The sequence below is a fragment of the Natator depressus genome, chromosome 3 (assembly GCF_965152275.1).
Source record: "Natator depressus isolate rNatDep1 chromosome 3, rNatDep2.hap1, whole genome shotgun sequence".
NCBI classification, from domain to species: domain Eukaryota; kingdom Metazoa; phylum Chordata; order Testudines; family Cheloniidae; genus Natator; species Natator depressus.
In genome coordinates, this window is record NC_134236.1 from 199,266,227 (window position 1) to 199,291,786 (window position 25,560).

The window sequence follows — 25,560 nt, forward strand, 5'->3', positions numbered from 1 at the left end:
CAAGAGCTGACTGAGGAGATATCTCAGTCATTAATGATTATATTTGAAAAGTCATTTAAGACGGGAGAGATTCCAGAGGACAGGAAAAGGGAAATATAATAGCAGTCTATAAAAAGGGTAATAAGGACAATCCGGGGAATTACAAACCAGTCAGCTTAACTTCAGTACCTGGAAAGATAATGGAGCAAATAATTAAGCAATCAAGAAAGGGAAGGGAAACTACCAAGTAGTTTATGCCCTAAAACAGTTCTACAGACTTAGACTTGAATAAAAAGTATTTTCAGATACTAAAAACAGTTATTTTAAAAACTTCACCTTTTTGTTCCCCTGCAATAAAACCTAGCAACAATATCCAGCTTAAATAAATGGCATTCCTATTTTGTTGTGTTTCTGCATACGATTAGCTAAACAGGATCACAACTTAACAAACCCTGCTACCAAGCTGTGGTTACACGCCGATTAAATGACGACCAATTCTAATCACAACAAAACATGGCAGGTGAAATATACCTATTTGTCATACAGAACATTTTTTAAAAAGGATTTAAATCTCTATGCTTTATAATTTTGGCGTCAGATGAAATCATATAACATGTATATGTATGTGAGTGTATGCAGAGAGAGAGAGAGAGAGAGAGAGACACTCACTTAAGAACTTTTACGTATAAAGAATATATATTCTTATATAGGAAAAACAATATATATATTTTTAAATGTAAAATCACTTAAGTTAGACACTAGGCTCACTGGATTTCCTGGTAGGGACTATGTCATTTATAGTAATCAAAAATATAATAAAAATAATTTCTACCATTTAAAATTTTATTTACAATCTTTAAAATTATTGTACTTGACCCTACCTTTTAGGAACAAGGGAATGGCTTGTGTGCATTCCGTGTGTTTCCACTGGCCACGGTGTTTACGAGCTTCTAAGTAGTGCTTGACTCTTGAATCAATAGTGTCTTTTAGCAGCAAGCACAGTTCCTGAAATAGAAATCAGTTATAAATTTATGTCTAAATCGATACATCCTTAAAAATTAATATCAAAGCACTCAAAAATGTATGCAGAAACCCATTCTATGCAATTTTGCATTGTCATATTTTAAGGACTATTGAAAGTATAAATAAATGTTTTTAACATTAAAACTGCAACAAGGGTTGGAAAAAGAATTAGACTCTTTAGATATACATCTTGAAAAATGAAAGAGGAAGAAATCACTAAATTACAGTATTATGGTTATGGTCAATTATGACAAATTGCATGGCTGAGTAATTTCCCTAATCAATTTTACTGTGAAAATTCGCATTAACTAGATACATGAAATAAACATAACATGACATTAATATCACAAAAAGTAACATCACTTATACTTTTGAATAGTAAATTACAATATTTTATTCAGGCAAAGTTAATAAATGATACATTTTAAAATGGAATCTACCATGAGAAAATTCATCATAACAGGGAGGTGTGGTAGGGAGAATCTCCCAGGAATTTGTAATGTCCTAATTTCTCTTCTAGGATCCTTGTAAACAAGACCAAACTATTTTGGTTCAGTTCCAGGAGATACTTTAGGGAAGGCTAGAAGTTGAGTAGGTAACAGAAAACTAGTTTCACTGATTTACTTAGAATTTATTCCTAAATTTAACTGATTACACCTTGAAAACTTATTTAAACACATACCACATACATACAAACACATACCATTCAAAAGCGCCTGAGCAAAAGCTTAGGTACAGGAAGCACTTGAATAAAATAAAGACTTCATCTCAACAGTACTTTGAACAAATTCTCAGTTGACTGTATATGGACTCGTTTTGGCCTTTCTCTCAATATTCCCATTTTCCATTGCACAGTATCTTGTCAAAGAACTGATGTTTTGTTGGACACTGAGATATAATTTTACATTTAAAATTTTTCAGTGTTCAGACAGATGAAAAATGAAATGAGTACTTCTTTAAATTAAAGACTTTTGCTTCACATGTAGGGGTTAGCTATGACTAATCTAGAAAATATGCAGCATAGACACATGAAAACAGATGATCTAAACACAGGTATAAATGATTAGGTCTCAAAATAATGTACTATATGTATATCAATGATCCATGCACACTATTTTCTCCTTAATGTTAGAATGAAGTTTTCATTTTAATGACAGTGCACACAAAGTGTGGGTTCTTACTATCTATTCTGCTGTTTACCTCATCAAAGTAACCTCATTGCACATTCTCCGATCGAAAAAAATATTTTTAATTAAAAATCCCCCCAGGAAGTAGCTGAAACATCAGATGCATTTGGTTCCTTTTGCAATAATAAAGATTAATATAAACTTCCTTACATTTATATTCAAAATATTTCTTTTAGCTGTTGTGTTTATGAAGAGATTACTGGAATAGAACTCAAAATAAACATAAGCATACCTTTTAAAAATGTAAACTGGCGCTTTTATCAAAGAAAATTAATATCCCTCTTTTTCACTTATAAAATGGAATTGTGAACTCAACTGATCTTGTAAATGAGGCATTATAGCTACACACATATAGCATAGCAATGAAACTAATGCAACAAACTCATCAGAATACAAAATTGTTGTTAAAATATAAAACCAGATCTTCTACTCCATTACCCCTGGGGAGAGGTTGAGAAGGGCAGAAAAGCAGATGAAGTTACTCAAATTCATCAAACGAAGGGCAACTGAGTCAATTCAGCAGCATTCTCCCTCCCCAACCACCAAGAATACCCTACACACAACCTCTGTGTTAGTGGTGTTCAACCTGGGGTCCTCAAGGCTCTAAACTGGACACCAAGTGTGATTGTGTTAAGAAGAAAATTTGTATCTGATTACAAACTGAAAATATGTCTTTTACTAGAGGTTCCCCTCAGCCCAGGCACGGACACTAGAGCTCCCATCCTGCTCTCCACTGACTCAGTTAGAGAAGCAGATACTGGAGCAACCAGTCTCTCTCCTCCTTCTACCAAGGCAGCATGGTGCCAACGGAGGAGCAGCTACAAAAGGAAAGGGCCAGGAATGCAGTATCATTCCCCTGCAAACTCATACATAATTTCCTAAGTATTAGCCTTCCAGAATGTCCCAACCCAAACCGTCAGCAGCTCACTGGATTGTGGTCCCGGGGCAATCAGAGAACCAATCAGAGACTTGGGTTGCTATGGGGCAGGGAGTAGTAGCCTGCACATCTCATAGTTCTACAGAGACCCTAGAGCACAGAGGAGCTGTTGTGATAACTGGGCCTACAAATTTACTCTAACTGAGCACAACTGTAAAAAGTGAGTGAAAGTTCATAAGAGGTCCCAATAACCTATAAACAATAAATGTTGATGGGAAAAGGTAAAAGGAAGACACATCCCCCCCCCGAATTAGTCCAAACAAAAATGCCTACTGATTGAACACCAGGCCTGTATAAAGATCATGCCTGTAAACAAGAAGAGTGTGGGACTGGAAATTAATGAACTAAAAATTGGTGTTTCAGAAATGAGGCGTAATTAGTGGACAAAATAATGAGGGGATGGGCTATTCTTCCCATCGCTCCCTATTGGGGGCCTCAAAAAGTGACTGGCTACTGGCGATGCTGGCTGACTGAAAGAAGGGGAAGTAGCAAGATTCACCATCATGGCTGCCACCCTCACAATCTCCTGGGACCCTGGACCTATTTCATCCTAATCCTGAAAGATGCCCTAACCAAACTGGATAAGAGACAGAGGGAGCCAGATGACATCGTCATTGCCACTGGCGCCTTCTAAATCCCGAACACCACCTAGGATGTGACCCTTTGTCCCCCAGCACCCATGTCTTCTTTTCCTTCCCTATCTCATTTCTTCTCTCTCCTATCTCTCTTCCTTTTTTTTCTTCTGACTAATAAGAGGCTGGCTTAAAACTGTCTGCCAAAACTGTCTTTATTTTGCAACACTGCTATAAGTATGTGACCAGAGAGGCAGCTAAAAGCAATGTCCTAAACAGACTGATGTTGGTATGAGTTTTCCAGGTCTCAGAGTGGCCAACAAGACTGTGTGCTATGCCTGTGTTTTTCTAGCACTGAGGTTGCAAGTGAGAGTCAACAACAGAGACAGAAGCTGCTTTTTCTATCTTTGCTATTCTTTTCTTTCCCGTTTTGTGTGTGTTTGTCTTGTTTTGCCCTCTAGAAAATGGGACTGGACTTTAACAACGGAAACAAATGACAGCCCCAGCCCATCTCAGCTACCTTCTTGTCTTTTCCCCAAAAGGACAGTTACAGTCATCTTTACTGCCAGACAAAGGGGGTTTCTTTCTAAAAACTCTCTCCAGCGACTGGGAAAGGGAATAAGGGATGTTGTTAAAATAAACGCCTTATTTAATATTTTACATTTCAAATGCTTAAATGTTTTAACCTTTTCTTTTCCCCCTTGTATCTTTAATCAAAGGTTAAAAAAAGGATTATTAATGATATATTTGCCATGGAACTAGGCAGGCTGAGGTGTCTGTAAACCAAACCCCAAACCTTGTTTAACACTGTTGAATGTTGGACAGTGGCAGGGTCAGGTTAACACCTTTAACTTTTTGAGCCTTTTATTCCACCTAAATCAGTGGTCAGCAACCAGTCAATCACGATCGACTGGTTGATCCTGGAGACTCTCCCAGTTGATCGCGATCTCTGGCCGCAGTGGTGTAGTGGGGCTGCCGCTAAGGCAGGCTTCCTGCCTGTCGCGGCCTCACGCCACTCCCGGAAGCAGCCAGCACACCCCTGCAGACCCGGGGGCAGGAGGGGTCTCCGCACGCTGCTCCTGCCTGCAAGCACCGCCCCCCCACAGCTCCCATTGGCTGGGAACGGGGGTGGTGCCTGCAGAGAGGGGCAGTGAGCGGATCCACGTGTTCCCCCCAGGGGCCGCAGGGGAGCGTTGGCCCCTTCCGAGAGTGGTGTGGCCACGTGGAATGTTGCTGGCTGGCAGGGGGAGGAGGGTGGCCCAGCTTGTGATGGGGAGGAGGTGCCGATGTGCCTACTTGGGGCCAGGGCAGGCAGGGAGCCTGCCTTAGCCCCGCTGCACCGCTGCCTGGGAGCCGCCCAAGGTAAGTGCCCCTGAGGGAAGCCCACACTGCAACCCCCAGCCCTGAGCCCCCTCCCGGAGCCAGCACCCCATACCCCCTCCTGCATCCTGAACCCCCTCCTGCACCCCAAGCCCCTGCCCCAGCCCTGAGCCCCCTCCTAGAGCCAGCACCCTAACCCCCTCCTGCAGTCCAACACTCTGCCCCAGCCCGGAGCCCCCTCCTGGACCCAAACTCCCCCCCAGAGCTTGCACCCCTCACCCCCCTCCTGCACCCCAATCCTCTGCCCCAGGCTCAGCTCGGAGCCCCCTCCCACAATCTGAACCCCTCAGCCCCAGCCCAGAGCCTGCACCCCTTCCCAAACCCCAACCCTCTACCCCAGCCTAGTGAAAGTGAGTGAGGGTGGGGGAGAGCAAGCGACGGAGAGGGGGGAATTGAGTGGGTGGGGTGGGGCCTTGGGGAAGAGGCGGGGTAGAGCCTGGGTTGCACTTAAATTCAAAAAGTGATCTTGTGTGTAAATAGGTTGGAGACCTCTGATCTAAATTAATACAACAGGGTCTTCCCCCATTCATGGTTCTGCAGAGTCCGGAAAAGGCTAGCAGGCAAGCCCTACCCTTCCTTTAAATAAAGTGATTAGTAGAAAACTGTGTGGGTTGAAAATTGAAAAGCTCCCAGGCCCTGCACCAAGTTTTTCCACATGGTGTATGATTTTGACTATGGTTTCTTATTAATTGTTTCCCTTCCCACCTTATGATATCAACACAAAATCTCAATAAGGCTTTTAAGGCATATACTGTTGAGCTATTATAATCACATTTCTCAGCTGGTGAACACACTCGACCCTTGTGCTTTACTCAAAGTGTGAGGTCACAGACAAGTATCAAACGCCCTGTTGTGCCTCATTATTAAATCCAATTTCCTGAAATTCATATCTTATATTTTGGCAGTCACACAAAATACTTTTTTAAAAGATTGGGAAGTCAGATAAACTGGGACAGTAAAATCAGTTACAAACAGAAGCTTTGACGATTCATTTACTCAGAAGCAAATTTTAAAGACTTTTCCTATAAACTTCTCTCTGGTTTTTAAGGCACGGATCAGTTGAATCATACTGCTAAATATTCTGCTAAATCATACTGCTAAATAACAAACTATTACGCCTTTTGATTTTACACTACTGGAGCAAAATATTTTGTGAGAAGTATTGGGATGTTCCGTGATGACAAGTCAATTATGTCATTATTAGGAAAGCAGTCTGCTGAAAAGTACCGTAACAGAGACTGCGGGAAAGGCACTTGAGGCAACTTACATGTCTCACATTCATTTTAATAGGAGACTCAAGTTCCCACAATAGCCTGTAATGGAGAAAAAATTCATCCAGTAAATTGTTACTAGAAATCACACAAAATGTCATGAAAGGTACAAACTTCATGTCCTTGGTCACTGATGCATATTACAGTAATTTTGCAACATTTCATCTATGGTCCTAAACCTACTTCCTGTTTGGAATTCTAATGGACCTCTGAAGAATAAGGCTGGATTTTCTTTTTACAAGAGATAAAAGATCTGCTGATACTATAGCCTGCATACCAAGACAACAGTTTCTTGCACTTTTTATACTCTTGCTGCAACACTCATATTTCTGAGAGCAAGAAAAAAATAAACAATTAATAAAAAGACATTTGATAGGAACTGTAGGAAAGGACAGTATACATCTTACATAATCGTCATTTTATTAATCATTTTCTTAGCTTAAGATAATCACACATACTCACTACAAGTACGTGTTTACATTATGTTTATAAATCTAAAAATTATCCAAGTGAGAAGTGTCACAATAGCACACAGAAGAAAGTTTAATATTTAAAAGCAGTCACTTAGTGACCTGAGGGGAGATAACACACATCACAGGCCTCGTAGTCCCAAAGGAGTTGTTCAGGGTTAGGTATAACTCACAATACTGATACATCACAGTACTGAGAAGAAAATCTGAACAGTTCAATGCAATCCAACTTTTTCCCTGCAGCTACATGCTTTTGAAGTAGAAGTGATTTTGTTGTACCTCCTTCTCATGATCTGAAAACCAGCTGGAGTCTCTACTGGAGCCTTGAGGCAAAATATGAAAATCCACTAGGACAGCAAAGTTCCCACACTGGAGAAAAAAAAATACAAAGGAAAGAAAGAAAAGTTAAGTAGCAGTTGTTGTTGTGAGGCACACATCCAGCAGACAAGGAAATAAACAGTCAAGTGATCAGAGTCAGAGATGCAGTAGCCACAATTAAAGTCTGAGAGGTTTTTTTTTTACCTTTTTAAAGAAACATTTCATTTTTAGGTATGGAATTTCCAGTTTTAACAGGCATTCCACATATTTATAATGGGAAACTGCTAGAAACAATAACATGTTGCTTATTATAACATACCAAATAACAGATATTGCTACTTGTTAGATGTACCAAGTATAAGCACTCAGATCCTTGGGGATGTGCTAGTCACAGATCCACATTTAAGGCTGAGTTGCATTTTGCACATAACTAAGACGTTGACTCCTCACTTTATGTATGAAAAAGACAGCATATCCTCCCCAAATTTGAAGCACTTACTCTATTGAATTAATTTTCGGAGACATTACAATTATTTTAGAGGTTAAAATTAATTTTAAAATGTGTCCCTTAAAAACAATTAGCAACTTTATCAGTCTTCTGTTTGTCCTACATTATCTTAATAACAGAATAATACACTCTTTAAACGTTCCATATATTTAACATTAATTGGAATCTTTGGTCTAGCCTATATTTGAAGAAATTACGTTATATTATTAATGACTGTATCTAATCGTTAGGATTATAAAGGCTGCAACCAGGGTCATCGCAACAACTCAGATAACTCTTGTGTGGGGCCATTGTGACATCAGAGGCTCAACCAGTCACCATTCTTTCTTTACAGTTAATTCTAGTGGTTGGAATGAGACGGTGATGTGAGAGAGACTGGACATATGAACCAAGAATCTTCACTGGTAGATTACTTGGCCCAACTGTCACTGCTGGGTTCCCCTGTGTTCCGAGTCAGTGCTGGCCAGGCAAATGAGGCAGGAGTGTAGTGGAGCCTTTCAAGTGCAAAAACATTAGGACTTAAAAGACTTTCATATGGCATCAGTCTCACTAAAACAGCTCTCTTACCCAATAAGTCAACAGCAAGTTAAGGGCCAAATTCAGCAGTACAGTTTGGCTGCTTTACGCTGTTCTTATGGTGCAAATCGGCTATAAAGGCAACTGGGAAAGTGTGCTCTTTCTGGTTTGGCACTCTTTACCAAGTGGGTTGGGAATGGCTGCAGCATCTCTTCCTAATACATTTGAACTTGACTTCATTCTTGAGAGAAATAATTTGGAAAGTTTATTAAAAAGCAAATTCAATAGCACCATTAGATAATGTTCACTGGTCACGTGTGAGAGGTATCCACGGGCTACGGGGGTAGAAAGCCCTTAATTCCCCTCCAATAGAAATATCTACCAAGACTGAATCTGGTTCTTGAACCTTTAAAAAGCCCCAGGGTTTTCACTGCTTTTGTAAAAGGGGCTTAGAACCGTTTGGCTTCAGAAGAGAAGGCACAGCTCTAACTCTTTTCATATGGGGCACTTTAGAAACCAATCTCAAGGATATAAACTGGCTTCTTCACAGCTCTTTTTCCCTTGCCCTTTATTGGAGCAAGAGAACTGAACCACAGATCACAGGGGAAACCTTCTCTCTTCTTAGCCTCTACTTTCTTTCCAAAGTCATTCACTTCATCTTATGGCAAGTTCGGAAGTCTCTCCTGTTACTCATTCTGAAAGCCAGATGAAGGCAGCCACACTTATGTGCAATTTCGATGCATGGGACACTTGTCCTCATCATCCTACCTTCAACACCTTAGGACACCCATACCAGTGTCTGGATGCATCCAGGCCATCAGGACACCTTTACATTCTTTGCATTTTTCCTGGGAGAATCTGTGAAGAAGTACAAGCCCCTTTCGACAATTTAAACTGTGCCTTGCAGTTTCCACTGCTAGCTGTTGCCACTGAAGAATGGCAAATCCTTTTTCCTGTAAAGTGCCTCAGTTCATGGAGGAGTTCCAGACCCTTAATCTAGACAGTCACAGTCCTTGCCACAGATGACTGTATCATCAGACTCTTGTAGGAAGAGTAGGAAACAGATTCCCAAAGTTTCTGTGCTTTTTTTTTTTTTTTTAAAATAAACTGCCTTATCAATAGCAGGGATAAAATGAGGAGACTGCCACCCCTCCTACATCAACTGGCGCAGAACAGGGTGCATGGGTAAAGCAATCCTTGAGTGGTTATCTTGTCAGATCCTGAAAGCTGCACAGGGTGACATCAAAGCGATATCTGGCTAGGAGACTATAAGAAACGTAACTTGTTGCAAAATGCAAAGATGCCAACTCAGTATGTAATAGTTTGCCCTATGAGACAGTAATGACCCATGGTGTTAGGATGTACTGTGGCCTGTCTGCCTCACTGTCTCAGGCATTTCTAAGGTGTCTATCACGATGATATCCAAGCAACATTGTTTATAAAAGACCTATTGCACATGGTCATTACAATACTCTGGAATTTTTCACAAAGATAGGAAACATTATTCCTGGAGTCCTAGCCAAATCCCAATTTGGATATTTACATTCTGCCACTTAAAATTCCCCTGTAGTTTCAAATGAATATTCTATGCTTCACTTCCTGTCCCTAAATATTGCAGGGTGTTGATTTTCCACTGCTAAACATCTGCATATTCAACCCCAGCATTTCAGTTGTAGGAACAATTATTCCTAGTAACAGCAAAATAGATAAATTATAAAATAAAGCACTTTTTTGATCTTTGAGACTGAAAGGCACATCTAGACCTAATGTTCAAGGTATTACAGAAAGTACACTACTTGATTGTCTCTTACTCTGAAAGAGTGCTAAATATGTTGAGCAGAAATCTAAAAAAAAGTACCATGATTTCATTATAGTGATTTTTACCAATTGCAATGCTATATTAAGTAAATCAGACATTTCTCCCGTTATTAATCTGAAATGCAAAGTACTTTTGGAGAAGTAATTACTGACCAGAAGCAGTCAACAATGGCTTAACCTCAATTACAAAATAATGTATGATCAACATTGTACCAGTAAGTAGAATGCAAAACTCTGCCAGATGAGACAGGCATTGTGTAATCAGTTTGCAAAGCTTCTAAGTTACGTATAGGTATCACTCACTGAAAGAACAGAATGCTTTGATCTATTTTTCAAAAGGCGGCCTTCTCTTTCCTCCAGAGATCCAAGAATTAACAGATGGCTGCAATACCAAACCTCTCCAAGTTTTCCAACTGATGACAAAGTACCTCTAAAAATCTCAAGTAAATCATTAGTCCCAGCAAACTTTTGATTTGACTGGCAAACTTCAAAGTTACAGACAGTACATAATAATATAGGTAATATAAAGCCATTACACTGCACACATTCAAACACCTGGCATACTGAAGGTATTAGTTATGATTAATTTTAAAATGATTAGTAAATGCTAAATGTTACCTTAAGCCATTTTGAACTGAATATAGAAAATATAAATATTTAGGCCTGCAAGACATAAGCCTGAGGTCAGATTTGCTTTTCAAATGTTTTTTGTTTGTTTCTGGGAAGGTTGTCCAATTTGCCAATCGCAGAGAAGCAATTTGATAACTTAATTAAAGATATGTTGACCCTTACAGCCATCTCAGTGCCTTATTGCTATACATGTGAAGCCTATGTACAAAATTTAATATTTGTTTCAATCAAGCGCGATGAACTATATTCTCAGGGCCAAATATCTCAAAATATCACAAAACAGACCAAAAGTTTATAATGTATTTCATACATGTACTAAAAAGAAAGTAGTCAAACATCTAAGATATATAGCCGAAACAGACAAGCCTCCCTCAGAAAAGTACAGAATTCCAACCCGCAACCAAAAAGTAGCTTTGGGGAATCCTCCCCCTAAGTGCCACATCTGGAATCATTTGAATATATCACACTAAAGAGGCAAATGATGCCACATACATTTAGAATGAATTCATAAAAGGACACAAGGCAGAAAGGGATCACCAAGATACAAGATGCTATGTGAGCAGTGGGCGTCCTGGATCTCACGAATGCTAATTCTTCAAACACTCAGACCCTGCCCTACGATGGAAGGAATGGCCCTTGTGTACGCTTCTTTATACCTTGCGTCTACACTAGGCATCTGTCAGAAAGGCATCTCAACATAGCTGCTGCCACTGCAGCAGTAGAGAAAACAGCTCTCTGTACAGACTAAACTCCAATCCAAAGACATTAAAGAAAAAACCCTGGGACTTACATTGCTCAGCACAACATCAGTGTTGCTAACTCTAACATTTTCATTACAAGTCTCACAATATTTGGTCTTTAAAGCCCAACCTCTTGGAGTCATGTGATTTCACGATGACAGGTTTCAGAGTGATAGCCATGTTAGTCAGTATCAGCAAAAACAATGAGGAGTCCTTGTGGCACTTTAGAGATTAACAAATTTATTTGGCCATAAGTTTTCATGGGCTAAAACCCACTTCATCAGATGCATGGAGTGAAAAATACAGTAAGTCGTATATACATCACAAAATGGGCAACGTCCACCTTGACTGCATTGGCCTCGTTAGCACTACAAAAGTAATTTTCCCTCTCTTGATATTCACCTCTTCTTGCCAACTGTTGGGAATAGGCCACTTGCACCTTAACTGAATTGGCCTCGTTAGCACTGATCCCTCCTCCCCCCACTTGGTAAGGCAACTCCCGTTTTTTCATGTGCTGTGATATACATACTGCTTACTGTATTTTTCACTCCATGCATCTAATGAAGTGTGTTTTAGCCCACAAAAACTTATGCCTAAATAAATATGTGATTTCATGAGAATCTCAGCTTTTTTCCAGGAAAAAAAGTAAGTGTATAGCCCTCATGGTTGCATAGGAAAGCTTTAAAATGTGAACCCTAAATGCTCAAAAATCAAAGATAAATAAAAAGAACACATCATTTTTTAAAAAAATTATTTTTAAGCCAGTCTCATAACTTTGGGGAGCCTGATCCATGATTTTTCAAGGGTTGGGATTGGCAATACTGTAATCTAAAACTCTGATAACATTTAAAACTGTATATCATATTGAAAAATACCGTTAAAATTGGCATTTCAAAACTACTAGTAAAGACACTTTACTGAAAAGTGATTATTTGTTATATCTAAATAGGTAGCAATCCAATTTTTACGCTGCCTTAATTTTAGGAACTTCAATGTAACCTTACTTTCCCCAGCCTGAAACATTTTGTTTATATATTAACATTCATCACTTAATGATTAAACAAAGGGCTTAAAGTTATCTCAGGGTATTGCCAGTGTGTCATAGTCCAGCAACAGATTTAATTAATTCATAACAAAATTTCTGGGCTCAGGCAGCTTGAAAAAATACATCGATCATGTTATGGATTCTTTTGAGGGGGCATAAAAATGTTTTTTTTAATAGAATCGGAATAGAAACCACCAGGATATGGTCTGAATTTGTCAGTCAAGCAATGTCGCTTGCCTACAGCCTGCTAAAACATTGGCCAGGGATAAGCTCAGATGAATGGCTCTGCACAGCCTGGCAAACAAGCAAGACTATTAAATCCAACACTCCAAAAATCAGAACACAAATTAGAATAGACCGGTAGGGTTTATTTCTCAATTCAAATGTGCACATAACCTGTTTCTGGTGCACACACTCTAGTTCCTGTCCTTGCACATTCATCATTTCGAGTAGCCTGAATAGACAGGCAACATCAAGGAAAATAATCTTGTGAATGGAGGAGAGGAATGGTGATTTTATGTTCAGTTTCGCCAGTCCAAAAGTGCTTTATCACCACCAGTCATTCACTGGCAGCCAATACCTTAGAGCTCTAATTTTCTGTGGGGTAAAATCAGCAAACTAATTCACTGTAATCTTTGGTTAAAACAAAATCAGAGAAGAATGGAAACAGATTAGCTTTTTTGTACTGCTGTCGTCACAGATGATTTCATTTCTCAAGAAGATGCCTGCGGACTTCAAAAACATGATCAACTTACGAATTTTAATTAAAACCATTTTGAAATACATTTCACAATTTAGATGTGGTGAGAAGTGCTTCTCAACATGTGAGCTTTCAAACTGCTGTGCTCAGCAAGTGGGTGCAGCTTCCTTTTAATGTACAATTTCCCAGGGCTAGACAATGCTAGTTACAGTTTTATTGCGCTCTCTGATGATGTCAGAAGTATGGAGCAAAGAACTAGATCCTGATGATCACCTCTTGATGATGTCACAGGTGGTCAAAAAGCTGGTAGTGGTTAGGCATGTCACAATGTATAATCAGCTGTAGGGCAACAAAGGTATAAGCTCAGTTTGCACTAAAAGCATAATAAAGCCAAAAAGAAACTCTTGAGCTCTCCTCCAGTGGAAGGAGGATTTGGGCCTGCAGAGCTTCACTGTCTTTAACCTGCATTTGGGGAAGCTTTCTGGCCGCTGTTAGAATTTCCTGGCCCTGATGGATCAAAAGAGACTTTTGGTAGGGCTGGAAGTCACAGCAAAGTTCCCTGAAGCTTCCTGGAGCATCTCAGCGATGGATGGATGATCATCATCGTATTCAAGTCAGAAGATGTAAGGGATTTTATTTATTTGTTTGTTTAGTTTTGTTGGCTTTTTGTAAAGGAACCAGGGTGACCAGGTGTCTGGTTTTCAAACACCCGGTCGAAAAGGAATCCTGGCAGCTCCAGTAAGTACCGCTGACTGGGCTGTTGACTGTCTGGTTGGCGGTGCTGCACCACACAGCGGGACTGCCAGGCTCTCTGCTAGCCTCTGCACCTCCTGGGAAGCAGCCAGCATGTCCCCCCTCTGGCTCCTACGGTAAGGGGCAACCAGGGGGCTCCGCACGCTGCCTCTGCCCCAAGCGCTGCCCCTGCAGCTCCCATTGGCTGGGAAGCACAGCCAATCGGAGCTGCAGGGATGGCGCCTGCAGATGGGGCAGCGCACAGAGATGCCTGGCGCACCTTCATGTAGGAGCCGGAGGGGAGACATGCCGCAGCTTCCAAGAGCTGCTTGAGCTAAGCGTCTCCCGCAGCCTGCATCCCTGACCGCCCCACTCCAGGGCCCCAACCCCCTGGCCCACCCAGCTCTGATCCCCCTTCCGCCCTCTGAATCCCTCAATCCCAGCCCGGAACACCCTCCTGAAAGCCAAACCCCTCATCCCCAGTCCCACCCCAGAGCATGCACCCCTAGCTGGAGCCCTCACCCCCTCGCACCCCAACCCCCTGCCTCAGCCTGGAGTCCCCTCCCACACCCTGAACCCCTCGGTTCCACCGCCCAGCCTGGAGCCCCCTCCTGCACCCCAAACCCCTCATCTCTGGCTCCACCCCAGACCCTGCACCCCCAGCTGGAGCCATCACCCCCTCTTCCATCCCAATCCACTGCCTCAGCCTGGAGCCCCCTCCCGCCCTGTGAACTCATTTCTGGCCCCACCCCGGAGCCAGCACCCCCAGCCGTAGCCCTCACCACCTCCCACACCCCAGCCCCCTGAGCCAGCCCAGTGAAAATGAGCGAGTGAGTGAGGGTGGGGAGAGTGAGCAACAGAGGAAGGAGGGGATGGAGTGAGGGGGAGGGACCGGGTCTCTTAGAAGGGACGTGGCATGGACAGGGCCTCAGGGGAGGGGGGGTAAGGGTGTTCAGTTTTGTGCAAGTAAAAAGTTGGCAACTCTAAAAGGGACTCACTAAGGAACCTTATCCTTTCAAAAGGTGCTTGAATGCCTGAACCAGGTTGCCTCTGGAAGCAGTGTCTGGATCTGGAGACTAGAGCCAAATTGTTCCTTGGAGCAAAAATGTGTTGCAGAGAAGAGTCTTGGCAGAGAATCTGGTGATGTCACAAGAGGCTCAAAAGGGAGAAGAAGATACATATAGTCATGTGAGTTACCGTCACCACCTCCTGGATAGGGGGAGACTGAATTGCTGATTTGGCTATCTTGAAAGGGAGTTGATCTATTCAACCATAACTTGCAAAATTTCAGTAGGATACAGGCAACTTGAATCATCTGATTCAAAGAGCTCAGGGCAGGAAAATAATTCCACTTCATAAGCACAGGATTGGGGTGAATACAAGTTATGTCTAGGGAAATCCTCAGAAGAGAATGATTTGCTTTTTTGGCAGTGGTGTGTACAGCTCTTGCTCCAAAGGTTCCAAAAGGGATGAGAGTCCGATACTTGGTGCTTCGAATGGGATGAAGGGGGGAAGGGACTAACATCTGGGGATTTAGCAGTATGAAGCCTTCCTCAAAGTGCTCCCCCTAAGACTTTCTCCTTGCTAGACAGAAACTAAGGTGGAGGGAAAGGGAGAACAGGGCCACACAAATTCTCAGAACAGACTGCAGAGAAAATCTCTGTCTGTGAGCACTGAAGCAAATAACTGGGGAGTGACATCAGAGCAGCGGGTTTCAGAGTGGTAGCCGTGTTAGTCTGTATCAGCAAAAAGAATGAGGAGTACTTGTAGCAGCAGATATTCAGGCACACCTGTAGAGGGTGCTGACAAGCAGAGAGCACTAGGGATTGTGGGAGAGCAGGAAAGAGAAAATGAACAACTTCTTACATGCCTCTGATACTTGGAAAGGATGGGGAAACCCAGAAGTTCCAAGTCTGATGGAGCAGCAGAATCTCATCATTGAGAAATTCAAACTCAGTGCTGACACACACAGCTGTTAATGCACACAATTATTAAAATGCTCCACACAACTTGACAGACTCAAAAATCAACTATTTTCATACTACACAATACAATGAAAGAATGTTTCTATATAAAGCTCCTCACTCCACTTTTTTTTTTAAATTTTCTTCCTACAATCCCTGCTATATGTAAAGTTTAGAACTCCCAAGAACCACCCTGTGAGGTATACTCTTGAAAAAGTGGCAAAAAATGCACCAATGCAATTCTGTAGGAGGCAGTTTTGTAGCCTACAAATGGAAGGAAGACATCAGGGCAGGAGCACAAGCAATTGCAAAACACAAGTTCTTCCTCAGGGCAAAGGCTCCAAATATCAGTTCCATTTCATCATTGTAAAGGATGTATGATGTCTCTGCCTGTGTCAAAATGGATCCACGTAAACAAAAACTGCAAGATCACATTTGTGTCAGATTGGGGACAGATATCCTGAGCTCACAAGCTCCATGAACCCTTTTTTTCTCAAGTGCGGCAGTTAACGTTCTGACAATCTGTGAAGCCACTGATGACAGGCCACAAATGGCATGAGCAGAAATGATAGTCACTTCAGCAACTCATATTCACTATGGTTTGTTTTTATTCTCATGAACGGGCTTAATAACAAAAAGAATGGACCGACAAGTAAAGGGCGAGTACAGGCATGAATAAAACACCCTAAAACTATTCCCACATGTATTTTATTTTACTTTTACTGGAAATAAGAAAAAGGTATTTCTAATATGACTCTGTTAGAAAAAAAAAAGGAAGGATTTTTCTTGGAAATATGTTCAATCACAACTTCTAGACCCTAGGTGATTAATACATTTACAACAAAGACTAAATCAATTTTTGGGGTTTTTTATTTACCAGTAGTTTAAATATGTTCATTTACCATGTTCCTCAAGCTCAATGCTTAACGTAATGGGCATAAGTACTTTTCTTAATGAAAAAGGCATCCAAAGGCAAAAGCAACCCTTCTCCTGCATCTACTCCAGACCATCTGCAATAAACTTTTCATCTTAAGAAACCAAACTGATGAGGGATGGATGGTCTTGTGGTCACAGCACTGGAGTGGACTCAGGAGAGCTGAGTTCAATTCCCTGTTCTGTCACAGACTTCCTGTGTGACCTTGGAAAGTCACTTAATCTCTGTGCTTCAGTCCCCATCTGTAAAACAAAGGTAACAATAATGCCTACTAAAAAGGGCTGTACAAGGATAAATTAATTAAGTGTTTGAGAGGGTCTCAGATAGTATGGTAATGGATGGCATTATACCCAGATATGTAGAACTGAGAGCCTTAACAATTTTCATTTCTTCTTCCATCAACCCAGCTGACATTTCAAAAGATGTGTGTGAAACCCACTAGCTTTCTATTATTAAAACTAAACTGACCTCCTAATTTATTTATTTTTTAAACATGAACAACTCTACATTTCTTTCTCTACCCAGACACTGGAGTCAGATTCAGGGCTTCACATCCAAGAATAAAATTGTTCATTGAAGTCCCTAGCAATTTTTAAACAACAAAATTAGCATTAAAAGTGGTCTCTGGGCCAGAGAACATTGTTGAAAAGGTAGCTGAAAGGAAAAAAAAGGGGCCAGGAAACAAAAACAAAAAAACAAAAAAGTAAAATAATAATTTTATGAAGATATAAATAGTAGTTAAAGATACTTTTGAGCCTTTTCAATACCGTTCTCTTATATTTGTAGTCATGAAATATTTTTTATAGACTTGCATAAAACACTTTCCAAATTGCATGTTAATATTAATGAGTCAAATTTTAAAAATAAAAAGCCAAGATTTCCAGGGTATGCATTAATATTTTACTAGAACACTTCCTAGGAAACGAAAGGTAAAAGGCAAAGCACACCCAAGGTGTTTAGTAACTGCCTACTAATAATACACACACACACACACACACACACACCCAACGTGTTTAGTAACTGCCTACTAATAATACACACACACACACACACACACACACACCCATGTGGCTATACAAGGTATATTCTACAATACAGCAGATTAATTAGAATCACTGCAAAATTGCTTAACTGCAATAAAAATGATATTTAAAAATTAGGTAGAAAGCTACCATCTCTTTTGATGTATGTTATGACAAAGGAAATAAATCTTACATCTTGGCATCATGGGAAAGACACTTTCAAAGTTCTTTTAAGGTGAAGATGAGGCAAAGCAAAAAGTCAGGTAAGGTAATGAGCCAGTCCCTCAAATGAGGAGGAAAAGGAGTTCTGAAACAAGTAATGCACACAGGCTCATATGTCCTGGACACATTTCACAGCAGCTGCAGGGAATTGGGCTAGATTATTCTTCTGCCCCACCAGTACAACGGGAGGGAGAGAATCACAGGAAACAAACTGCTCCATGTCCCCAGACATGCAGCTAGTTCAGGAAGACTTTGACTCCTCAACTAGACCGTGAGAAATGCCCCACCTGCCCTAGAACACACTTCCTTCCCCTCGTCTTATGAAGTTACCTACCGCAGAAGGCAATTCTTTATGAAAAAAGAAACACCACATGCAGTCCATGTTCCAGTATAAAGTATCTGCAGATGTGAAATCCTTATGCCAAAATAATTTAGCAGATTAAAGATACATTGATTACACATGCACAGACTTGTAACTTTAAACCCTTATAACTTTAAAAATACTAGTTTTGTTTTATATACTTGTCTCAGTTAACTTTCCTCCTCGAACACTGTGATCATGCCAAGTTTACAGTTTTTTGGTTCTACTGGGGTTTTTTGTTTGCTTTAGTTTTTGCGGGGGGGGGTTGTTATGTTTTTTAAGCACCAAAAAGTTTTTTTTTTAACTTTCCATTTTAATAATGGAAGAACTGTTTTAATTTGTTTTAATTTATCTTTCAGCCCGGAAAGTTTTCAGAAAATTATGAGAGAACAAAATATGTGGTTTTCTTTCAAAAATTGCGTATTACAGAAATGATACACTTTAAATAACATTATTAAATTAAGCAGCACTGTACATTACTCAACAAGTAAAGTACTACTCAAAATGAGTAAGGGCGGCTTTTAGCTGCAAAAAAATCAGTGGAAGGAGCAGCATGAGCTATAATCTTAGTTGAACAAAGGGTGCTAAAACAGCAGTTGCTACTGGGAAAGGGGAATCAAAGTTTAGGTGAGGGAAATCATTTCAGAATGAAGAGATAAGCAAAAGTTCATGGTTAGTAGCTAGAAAAGTAGGCTGGAATTAGCAGATGAGAAAGAACATTTAAGAAGAGACTCCAGAAAAATTGCTTCAGTCTGCTTTAAAATGGATTAGATTAAACTAGACAAGCAGTATTTGTGCACAGCTAAAGAAGAATGAATGAAAAAGAAAAAGAAACCAGCAGCACCTAGTTGAGAGAAAAATTTGATTTTCTAAAACTTTAACACTTTGAAATATACAAATTATGTGAGCAAATGTATATTTAAGAACTGTTCAAGTATTTAAGAGGTTTGTGACAGGGTAAACTAGCTGTAAAACATCTTAAACATAAAGACTACAGTAAAACCAGTGACAAAAATCTTATTACAGTGCTAAGCATACCACTTTGACTCATGGTGGCTCAGATTAGGGGGTTCAGGCTGGGTTTAAGTAGGGTTGCCAACTTTCTAATCGCACAAAACCAAATACCCTTGCCCCGCCCTGCCCCGTCCCCCCTTCTCCAAGGCCCCACCCCTGCCCCATCGCTTCTCCGAGGCCCCTTCCCCCACTCACTCCATTGTCCCTCCGTCCGTCGCTCGCTCTCCCCCACCCTCACTCACTTTCATTGAGCTGGGGTAGGGGGTTAGGGTGAGGGACGGGGTGTGGGCTCTCGGGTGAGACCAGGGATGAGGGGTTTCAGGCATAGGAGGGGGTTCAGGGCTGGGACAGGAGGTTGGGGTGTGGGAGGGGGTGCAGGCTCCGGGAGGAAGTTTGGGTGCGAGAGGGGGCTCAGGGGTGAGGCAGAGGGTTGGGGTGCGGGCTCTGGGAGGGGGCTCAGGGCTGGGGCAGGGGGTTAGGATGTGGGAGGTGTGTGGGATGCGTGCTGTGGGAGGGAGTTTGGGTACAGGAGGGGGCTCTAGGCTGCAACAGGGGGCTGGGGTGTTGGAGGGGATTCAGAGTGCGGGTTCCGGCCGGGCGGTGCTTACCTTAGGCGGTTACTGGTCGGCGGTGCAGCGGAGCTAAGGCAGGCTCCCTGTCTGCCTTGGCTCCTCGCAGCTCCTGGAAGCGACCAGCATGTCCCTGCAGCTCCTACACGGAGGGGGCAGTGGCCTCTACGCGCTGCCCCTGCCCCAAGCGCCGCCCCCGCAGCTCCCATTGGCCGCACTTCCCAGGCAATGGGAGCTGCGGTACCGGAACTCGGGGCAGGGCCAGCACATGGAGCCCCCGTGGCTGCCCCTGCACCTAGGAGCTGGACTTGCTGGCCGCTTCTGAGAGCCGCGCAGAGCCAGGGCAGGCAGGGAGCCTGCCTGATCCCCGCTGCACCACCGACTGGACTTTTAGCAGCCCGGTCAGCATTGCTGACAAGAGCCGCCAGGGTCCCTTTTTGACCAAGCATTCCGGTCGAAAACCAGATGCCTGGCAACCCTTGGCTTAAGTGACATCACCCACTTTAAAAAAAACTGAGTTTTATGCTAACTTCCCTAACAGCTCTTAGAAAACATTATCTAGAGTAAAAAGGCTGAAATACTGGGAGCAAATTGCTCTCATACAGGTACTGAATAGCACCTCAGTGAGGTTTAAAAAAAACACCTATGTAACTATCATATTCCAGAGTGCAATCCAGAGGGGTTGCATCACCACTTGCCCTGAAACCTTGGTGCCTCACAATGGTTTGCTCTTGTAACTCCCGACTTGGGTAGTTCACAATCAGCCTAACAGCATGCAGGTCACACCCTGTGTGCAGTGTCTGTATATAGCTACAGTCCTGATCCAGCAACTATGATCCCAGGAGCATGTCAGGAACACACCAGCCACACTCTTTCTTCCAGCAGAGTTGGTTACTATCTGTCGGGTGACCCCAAGACACTCCCTGTCCCAAATTTCCCCCAAAACGTGTATTTCTGCACAGTACAGCCCTCTCCTGGGCAGTTCAGATATTAGAGGTCCATTGGCCCTGTAAGGAGTCAATATACAACAGTTTGCTACTTTAACTGAAGTTACCCAAACAGTTCATTTTAAACACAACATTGGATTAGTTTTGATTAAAGAATAAAACAAGTTTATTTAACTACTAAGAGACAGATTTTAAGTGAGTACAAGTATAAGGTATTAAAGCCAGAAATGTTTACAAGAGAAATAAAGATAAAACACTTTCTAGTAACTAAAACTTAACAAGCTAGACTTGGTTCAGTAAAATCCCTACCACATGTTCCCAGCAACAGGGCTGACTAAATTTCCCGGTCAGTACCCCTCCCAAAGGGCTGGTTCCTTTGTCTTGCGATAGATAGATAGACAGACAGATAGATAGATAGATAGAATACCTGGGGTGTTTTTGCCCCTCACTTTTATAGGTCCGTCACCCTTTGAAATGCATTTTCCTTCCTCCTGTGAGTACAGAGATATGGAGTCTTGTGGTGATAGAGGTTCCATGTTGTAGTTTGTTAAAAAACAGATCCATCTGTTCTTGCCCCCTTCGTTGCCAAAGAATGGCCATTTTACCAGTGATTGCCAATCAGCTTTGATGACACCTGGCTAGAGGCATCAACTTGTCCTTTGTCTTTGAGAAACAGGTTTACTCCCTCCCCAGACTTGTCTGGTAAACACGTCAGTCATAATTTCAGCTTATGTCATAACTTTACGTACAATGTTGCTACACACATTTCACCATGATATTACTGACCAGTGAGTTATTAGTTTTCAAATGATACCTCACAAGGCATATGTTGTACAAAGATTATTACAATATGTGTAGGGGCTGAAGTCAGGGGTGCAGTCGGTCACAGAAAAGTAAAAAGAACAAAAGAATGGTAAAATTATAAACATTAAAGCAGAAAGTCAGATCTTCAAATGTTGCTATTAAGAATGACTGATTTTGAGAGAGACTCCTGGTCTAATATGCTGAGTTCAGTACTGGAAGCCCAGAATTCTTAAGTACTAATCCCACGTATATCCTTAGCCCCATTCTATGGCTTGGGACTAGTCACTTTGTTATACCTTTTTAAGGCAGCCACTAATCTTGCATGCCTCCAATGCCTGTCATCTATCCCGAGCACCTAGGGATTGATTTTCAACAATGTTCAACATTCAGAGGTGCCACTGACTTTGAGAGGAGTTGCAACATGCTGAGAAATCAGACCCTGTATTTCTCAAGCTGGGCACCCCAAAATTGGGTCACCTCAAAATCTAGTGAACATTTTTGCAAAACCTGACCTGAACTTTTCCAGGTTTCAGTTTCTAAAATAGAGCTAATATTTACCCAGCAGGCTCCCTCACAGAGGTATTATGTGGATTACTTAGTTAATAAAGCCTATAAAGCCATTTGAAGAGGAAAAACCGCATATGTACTAAGTATTGTTATTAATTTTTTTATAGGAAAATAAATATTAAGGTGACAGGAAAGGAAAAATCCCGTAGTATTTTACACTGGCATTGGCTAATCTATAGTTGCACCTGTCAAACTTCTTTAATTGCTTGTTAAGCACGACAGGCATCTTTATTCACATGTAAGTGAGTTAAGAAATGAAAAACCATTAATAAAAAGTAACCCTGCTTTTACAACATGTTTTGGTTTTAGAATACAATATGTATAAAGCATATACAGAACATGTCTTTCATGTTGTTCATCTTCACCTTCAGTCAAAAACAATGGAGGAAACTTGCTCTCAGGAATTCAGAGAAATCAAATATAGGAAAAGAAAGAAAACTGAGAGATTGATTTGTTAATGAGCAAAGTCCTCTATATTCTAGAGATTAAAAAAACAGGACTTGGTTTTAAGGGGAAAGGGAAATTGATTTTGCTAAATAAAATTAAAAGGTAGCCTTGAAGCACCTAAAATATCAGCTGATTATTTGAAAAAAACAACATTACCAAACCCGTTTTAAAAGTTTAAAGCTTTAAAGACAACTTTTTAATTTTCCAGGGTATTGAGTTACTAACTGGAAAACATTTCCCACAATTATGTTTGTAAAAGTCAAGTGGCTGGGGTAACTGGCAGTAATCAAGAAAACTATCATGAAATGCCTGAAAAACATTAAATTGATTTAAAATGATAAACAGCATCAATTTTAAAGTGGCCAGAACTGAATTCACATGAAAGTAATCTGCAGAGCTATAAAATCTGTTTTATGATTATATTTTCTATATTAAACACATATCCTAAAATTTGGCTGTTATTGCACTTATTTCAAAGACACTAACAGATACTTTAAAACCATTTTTAAAAAAAAATAATTTGCTATTTTACTCTTGTAGCTAATAACATCACAAAATCTAAAAGTTAATTTATTTTCAAAGTTAATTTGCGTGTCTTCAGTTCTGCAGCTTTTCTATGTTAACTTTTGGAAAAATTGAGGCAGTTTGGGCATGTATCCTAGTACTTGCTATACACATGCCCCAACATGGTAAGATCTTCATGCTCAGACATCATCTTGGAAGCCTATACAGACTCTTTCATTCACCCAAGAGTAATAGTATTTGCTAGATCTGACCAGCTGCTTTGAATCCAGAGGTGCAAATGAATTTGTTATTTAATGCACGGTCATTTTTAATAAATTAATAAAAGCACGGGAATGTGTGCTCCTAGTTTTATTCAGGCTTCGATTTTTATGCACCACTCACTATATTTCTGCCTCCCACCCTTCAGTCCTTAATAGTTTTCCATCTTCTTGCTCTCCTACAAAATCCCATCAATACAGCATTCCAGAGTAGCCTGCATATCTCAGATACCCCACCTTCTGTTTCCCTCCAGTGCCATGACAAAGTCTTTTCTACCACTACGACAAAAATCTACCCCGTCACCCAATTCTGTATCCCAGGTGATGTCTTCTTTGGGTTCAAGACCACAGCATCAGGTTGTTTATTCATTTCAATATTTAACAAAAGATTTTCCCAGAATACTTAGATTTTTACTCTTGATTTATGTGACTGACCTCAGATTGGTGAACGAGATTTTTATTCCTCTGGCATTAAACATCTGGCTCTGTTATTGCTACCGCAGCTTTTAGAAACCTGTTCCGCTCACCTGCAACAGGAAGATTCAGTGCCACCAGCTTTGTTCACACGGACTGCTATCCTGTAGCACTTTTTCACAAGCAAGATTTTTAAGAAATCAGAGGGCTTTGGTTCTAAGTATGTGATGTCCAGTAGAGCAAGTGAATGAGCCAGGTCTCTGGAATTCTATTCTTGGCTCTGCTACTGATTTTCTGTGTGACCTTGGACAAACCTTCTCATCACCTCAGTTAATGTATTTGCCTCCCTACCTAGGATGTTGTGGGGCTAAAACTGGTGTTTACTGACTGTTTTAAGAGACTCAGATGAAGGATGCTACAGAAGTGCAGTCTTATTAAATCAGTTAGATCCACTATGTCTGATAACAATAAATGACAGAATATGTAGATTTTTTTAATCATATCCAATTTGTAATCATAAGAATATAAGAACGGACATACGGGATCAGACCAAAGGTCCATATAGCCCAGTATCCTGTCTTCCATCAGTGGCCAATGCCAGGTGCCCCAGAGGGAATGAACGGAACAGGTAATCATCAAGTGATCCAACCTCTGTCGCCCATTCCCAGCTTCTGGAAAACAGAGGCTGGGGACACCATCCCTGCCCATCCTGGCTAATAGCCATTGATGGACCTATTCTCCATGAAATTATCTAGTTCTTTTTTGAATCTTGTTATAGTCTTGGCCTTCACAACATCCTCTGGCAAGGAGTTCCTCAGGTTGACTGTATGTTTGTGTGAAAAAATACTTCCTTCTGTTTGTTTTAAACCTGCTGCCTATTAATTTCATTTGCTGACCCCTAGTTCTTGTGTTATGAGAAGTAAATAACACTTCCTTATTTACCTTCTCCACACCAGTCATGATTTTATAGACCTCTATCATATCCCCCCTTAGTCGTTTCTTTTCCAAGCTGAAAAGTCCCGGTCTTATTAATCTCTCCTCAAATGGAAACCGTTCCATACCCTTAATCGTTTTTGTTTCCCTTTTCTGAACCTTTTCCATTTCTAATCTATCTTTTTTGAAATGGGGTGACCACAGTCTGCACACAGTATTCAAAAAGCGGACGTACCATGGATTTATATAGAGGCAATATATTTTCTGTCTTATTTACTATCCCTTTCCTAATGATTCCCAACATTCTGTTAGCCTTTTTGACGGCCACTGCACATTGAGTGGATGTTTTCAGAGAACTATCCACAATGACTCCAAGATCTCTTTCTTGAGTGGTAACAACTAATTTAGACCCCATCATTTCATATGTATAGTTGGGATTATGTTTTGCAATGTGCATTAATTTGCATTCATCAATATTGAATTTCATCTGCCATTTTGTTGCCCAGTCACCCAGTTTTGTGAGATCCTTTTGTAGCTCTTCGCAGTCTGCTTGGGACTCAACTATCTTGAATAGTTTTGCCACCTCACTGTTTACCCCTTTTTCAAGATCATTTATGAATATGTTGAATGGGACTGGTCCCAGTACAGACCCCTGGGGGACTCCACTATTTACCTCTCTCCATTCTGTTTCCTATCTTTTAACCAATTACCAATCCATGAGAGGACCTTCCCTCTTATCCCATGACAGCTTACT

The 25,560-nt window shown here is 41.1% G+C and overlaps 1 protein-coding gene across 1 annotated transcript in view; it reads right to left on the bottom strand.

Annotated features, from left to right (window-relative positions):
* Positions 1-25,560, bottom strand: part of SLX4IP (SLX4 interacting protein) — a 137,221-nt gene that overhangs the window by 65,939 nt on the left and 45,722 nt on the right. The window contains exons 3-4 of the mRNA XM_074949649.1: positions 7,099-7,188; positions 861-984 (exon numbers count right to left, since the gene is read on the bottom strand). Coding sequence (XP_074805750.1) covers positions 861-984; positions 7,099-7,188 — 214 coding nt within the window. The remainder of the gene's footprint in view (positions 1-860; positions 985-7,098; positions 7,189-25,560) is intronic.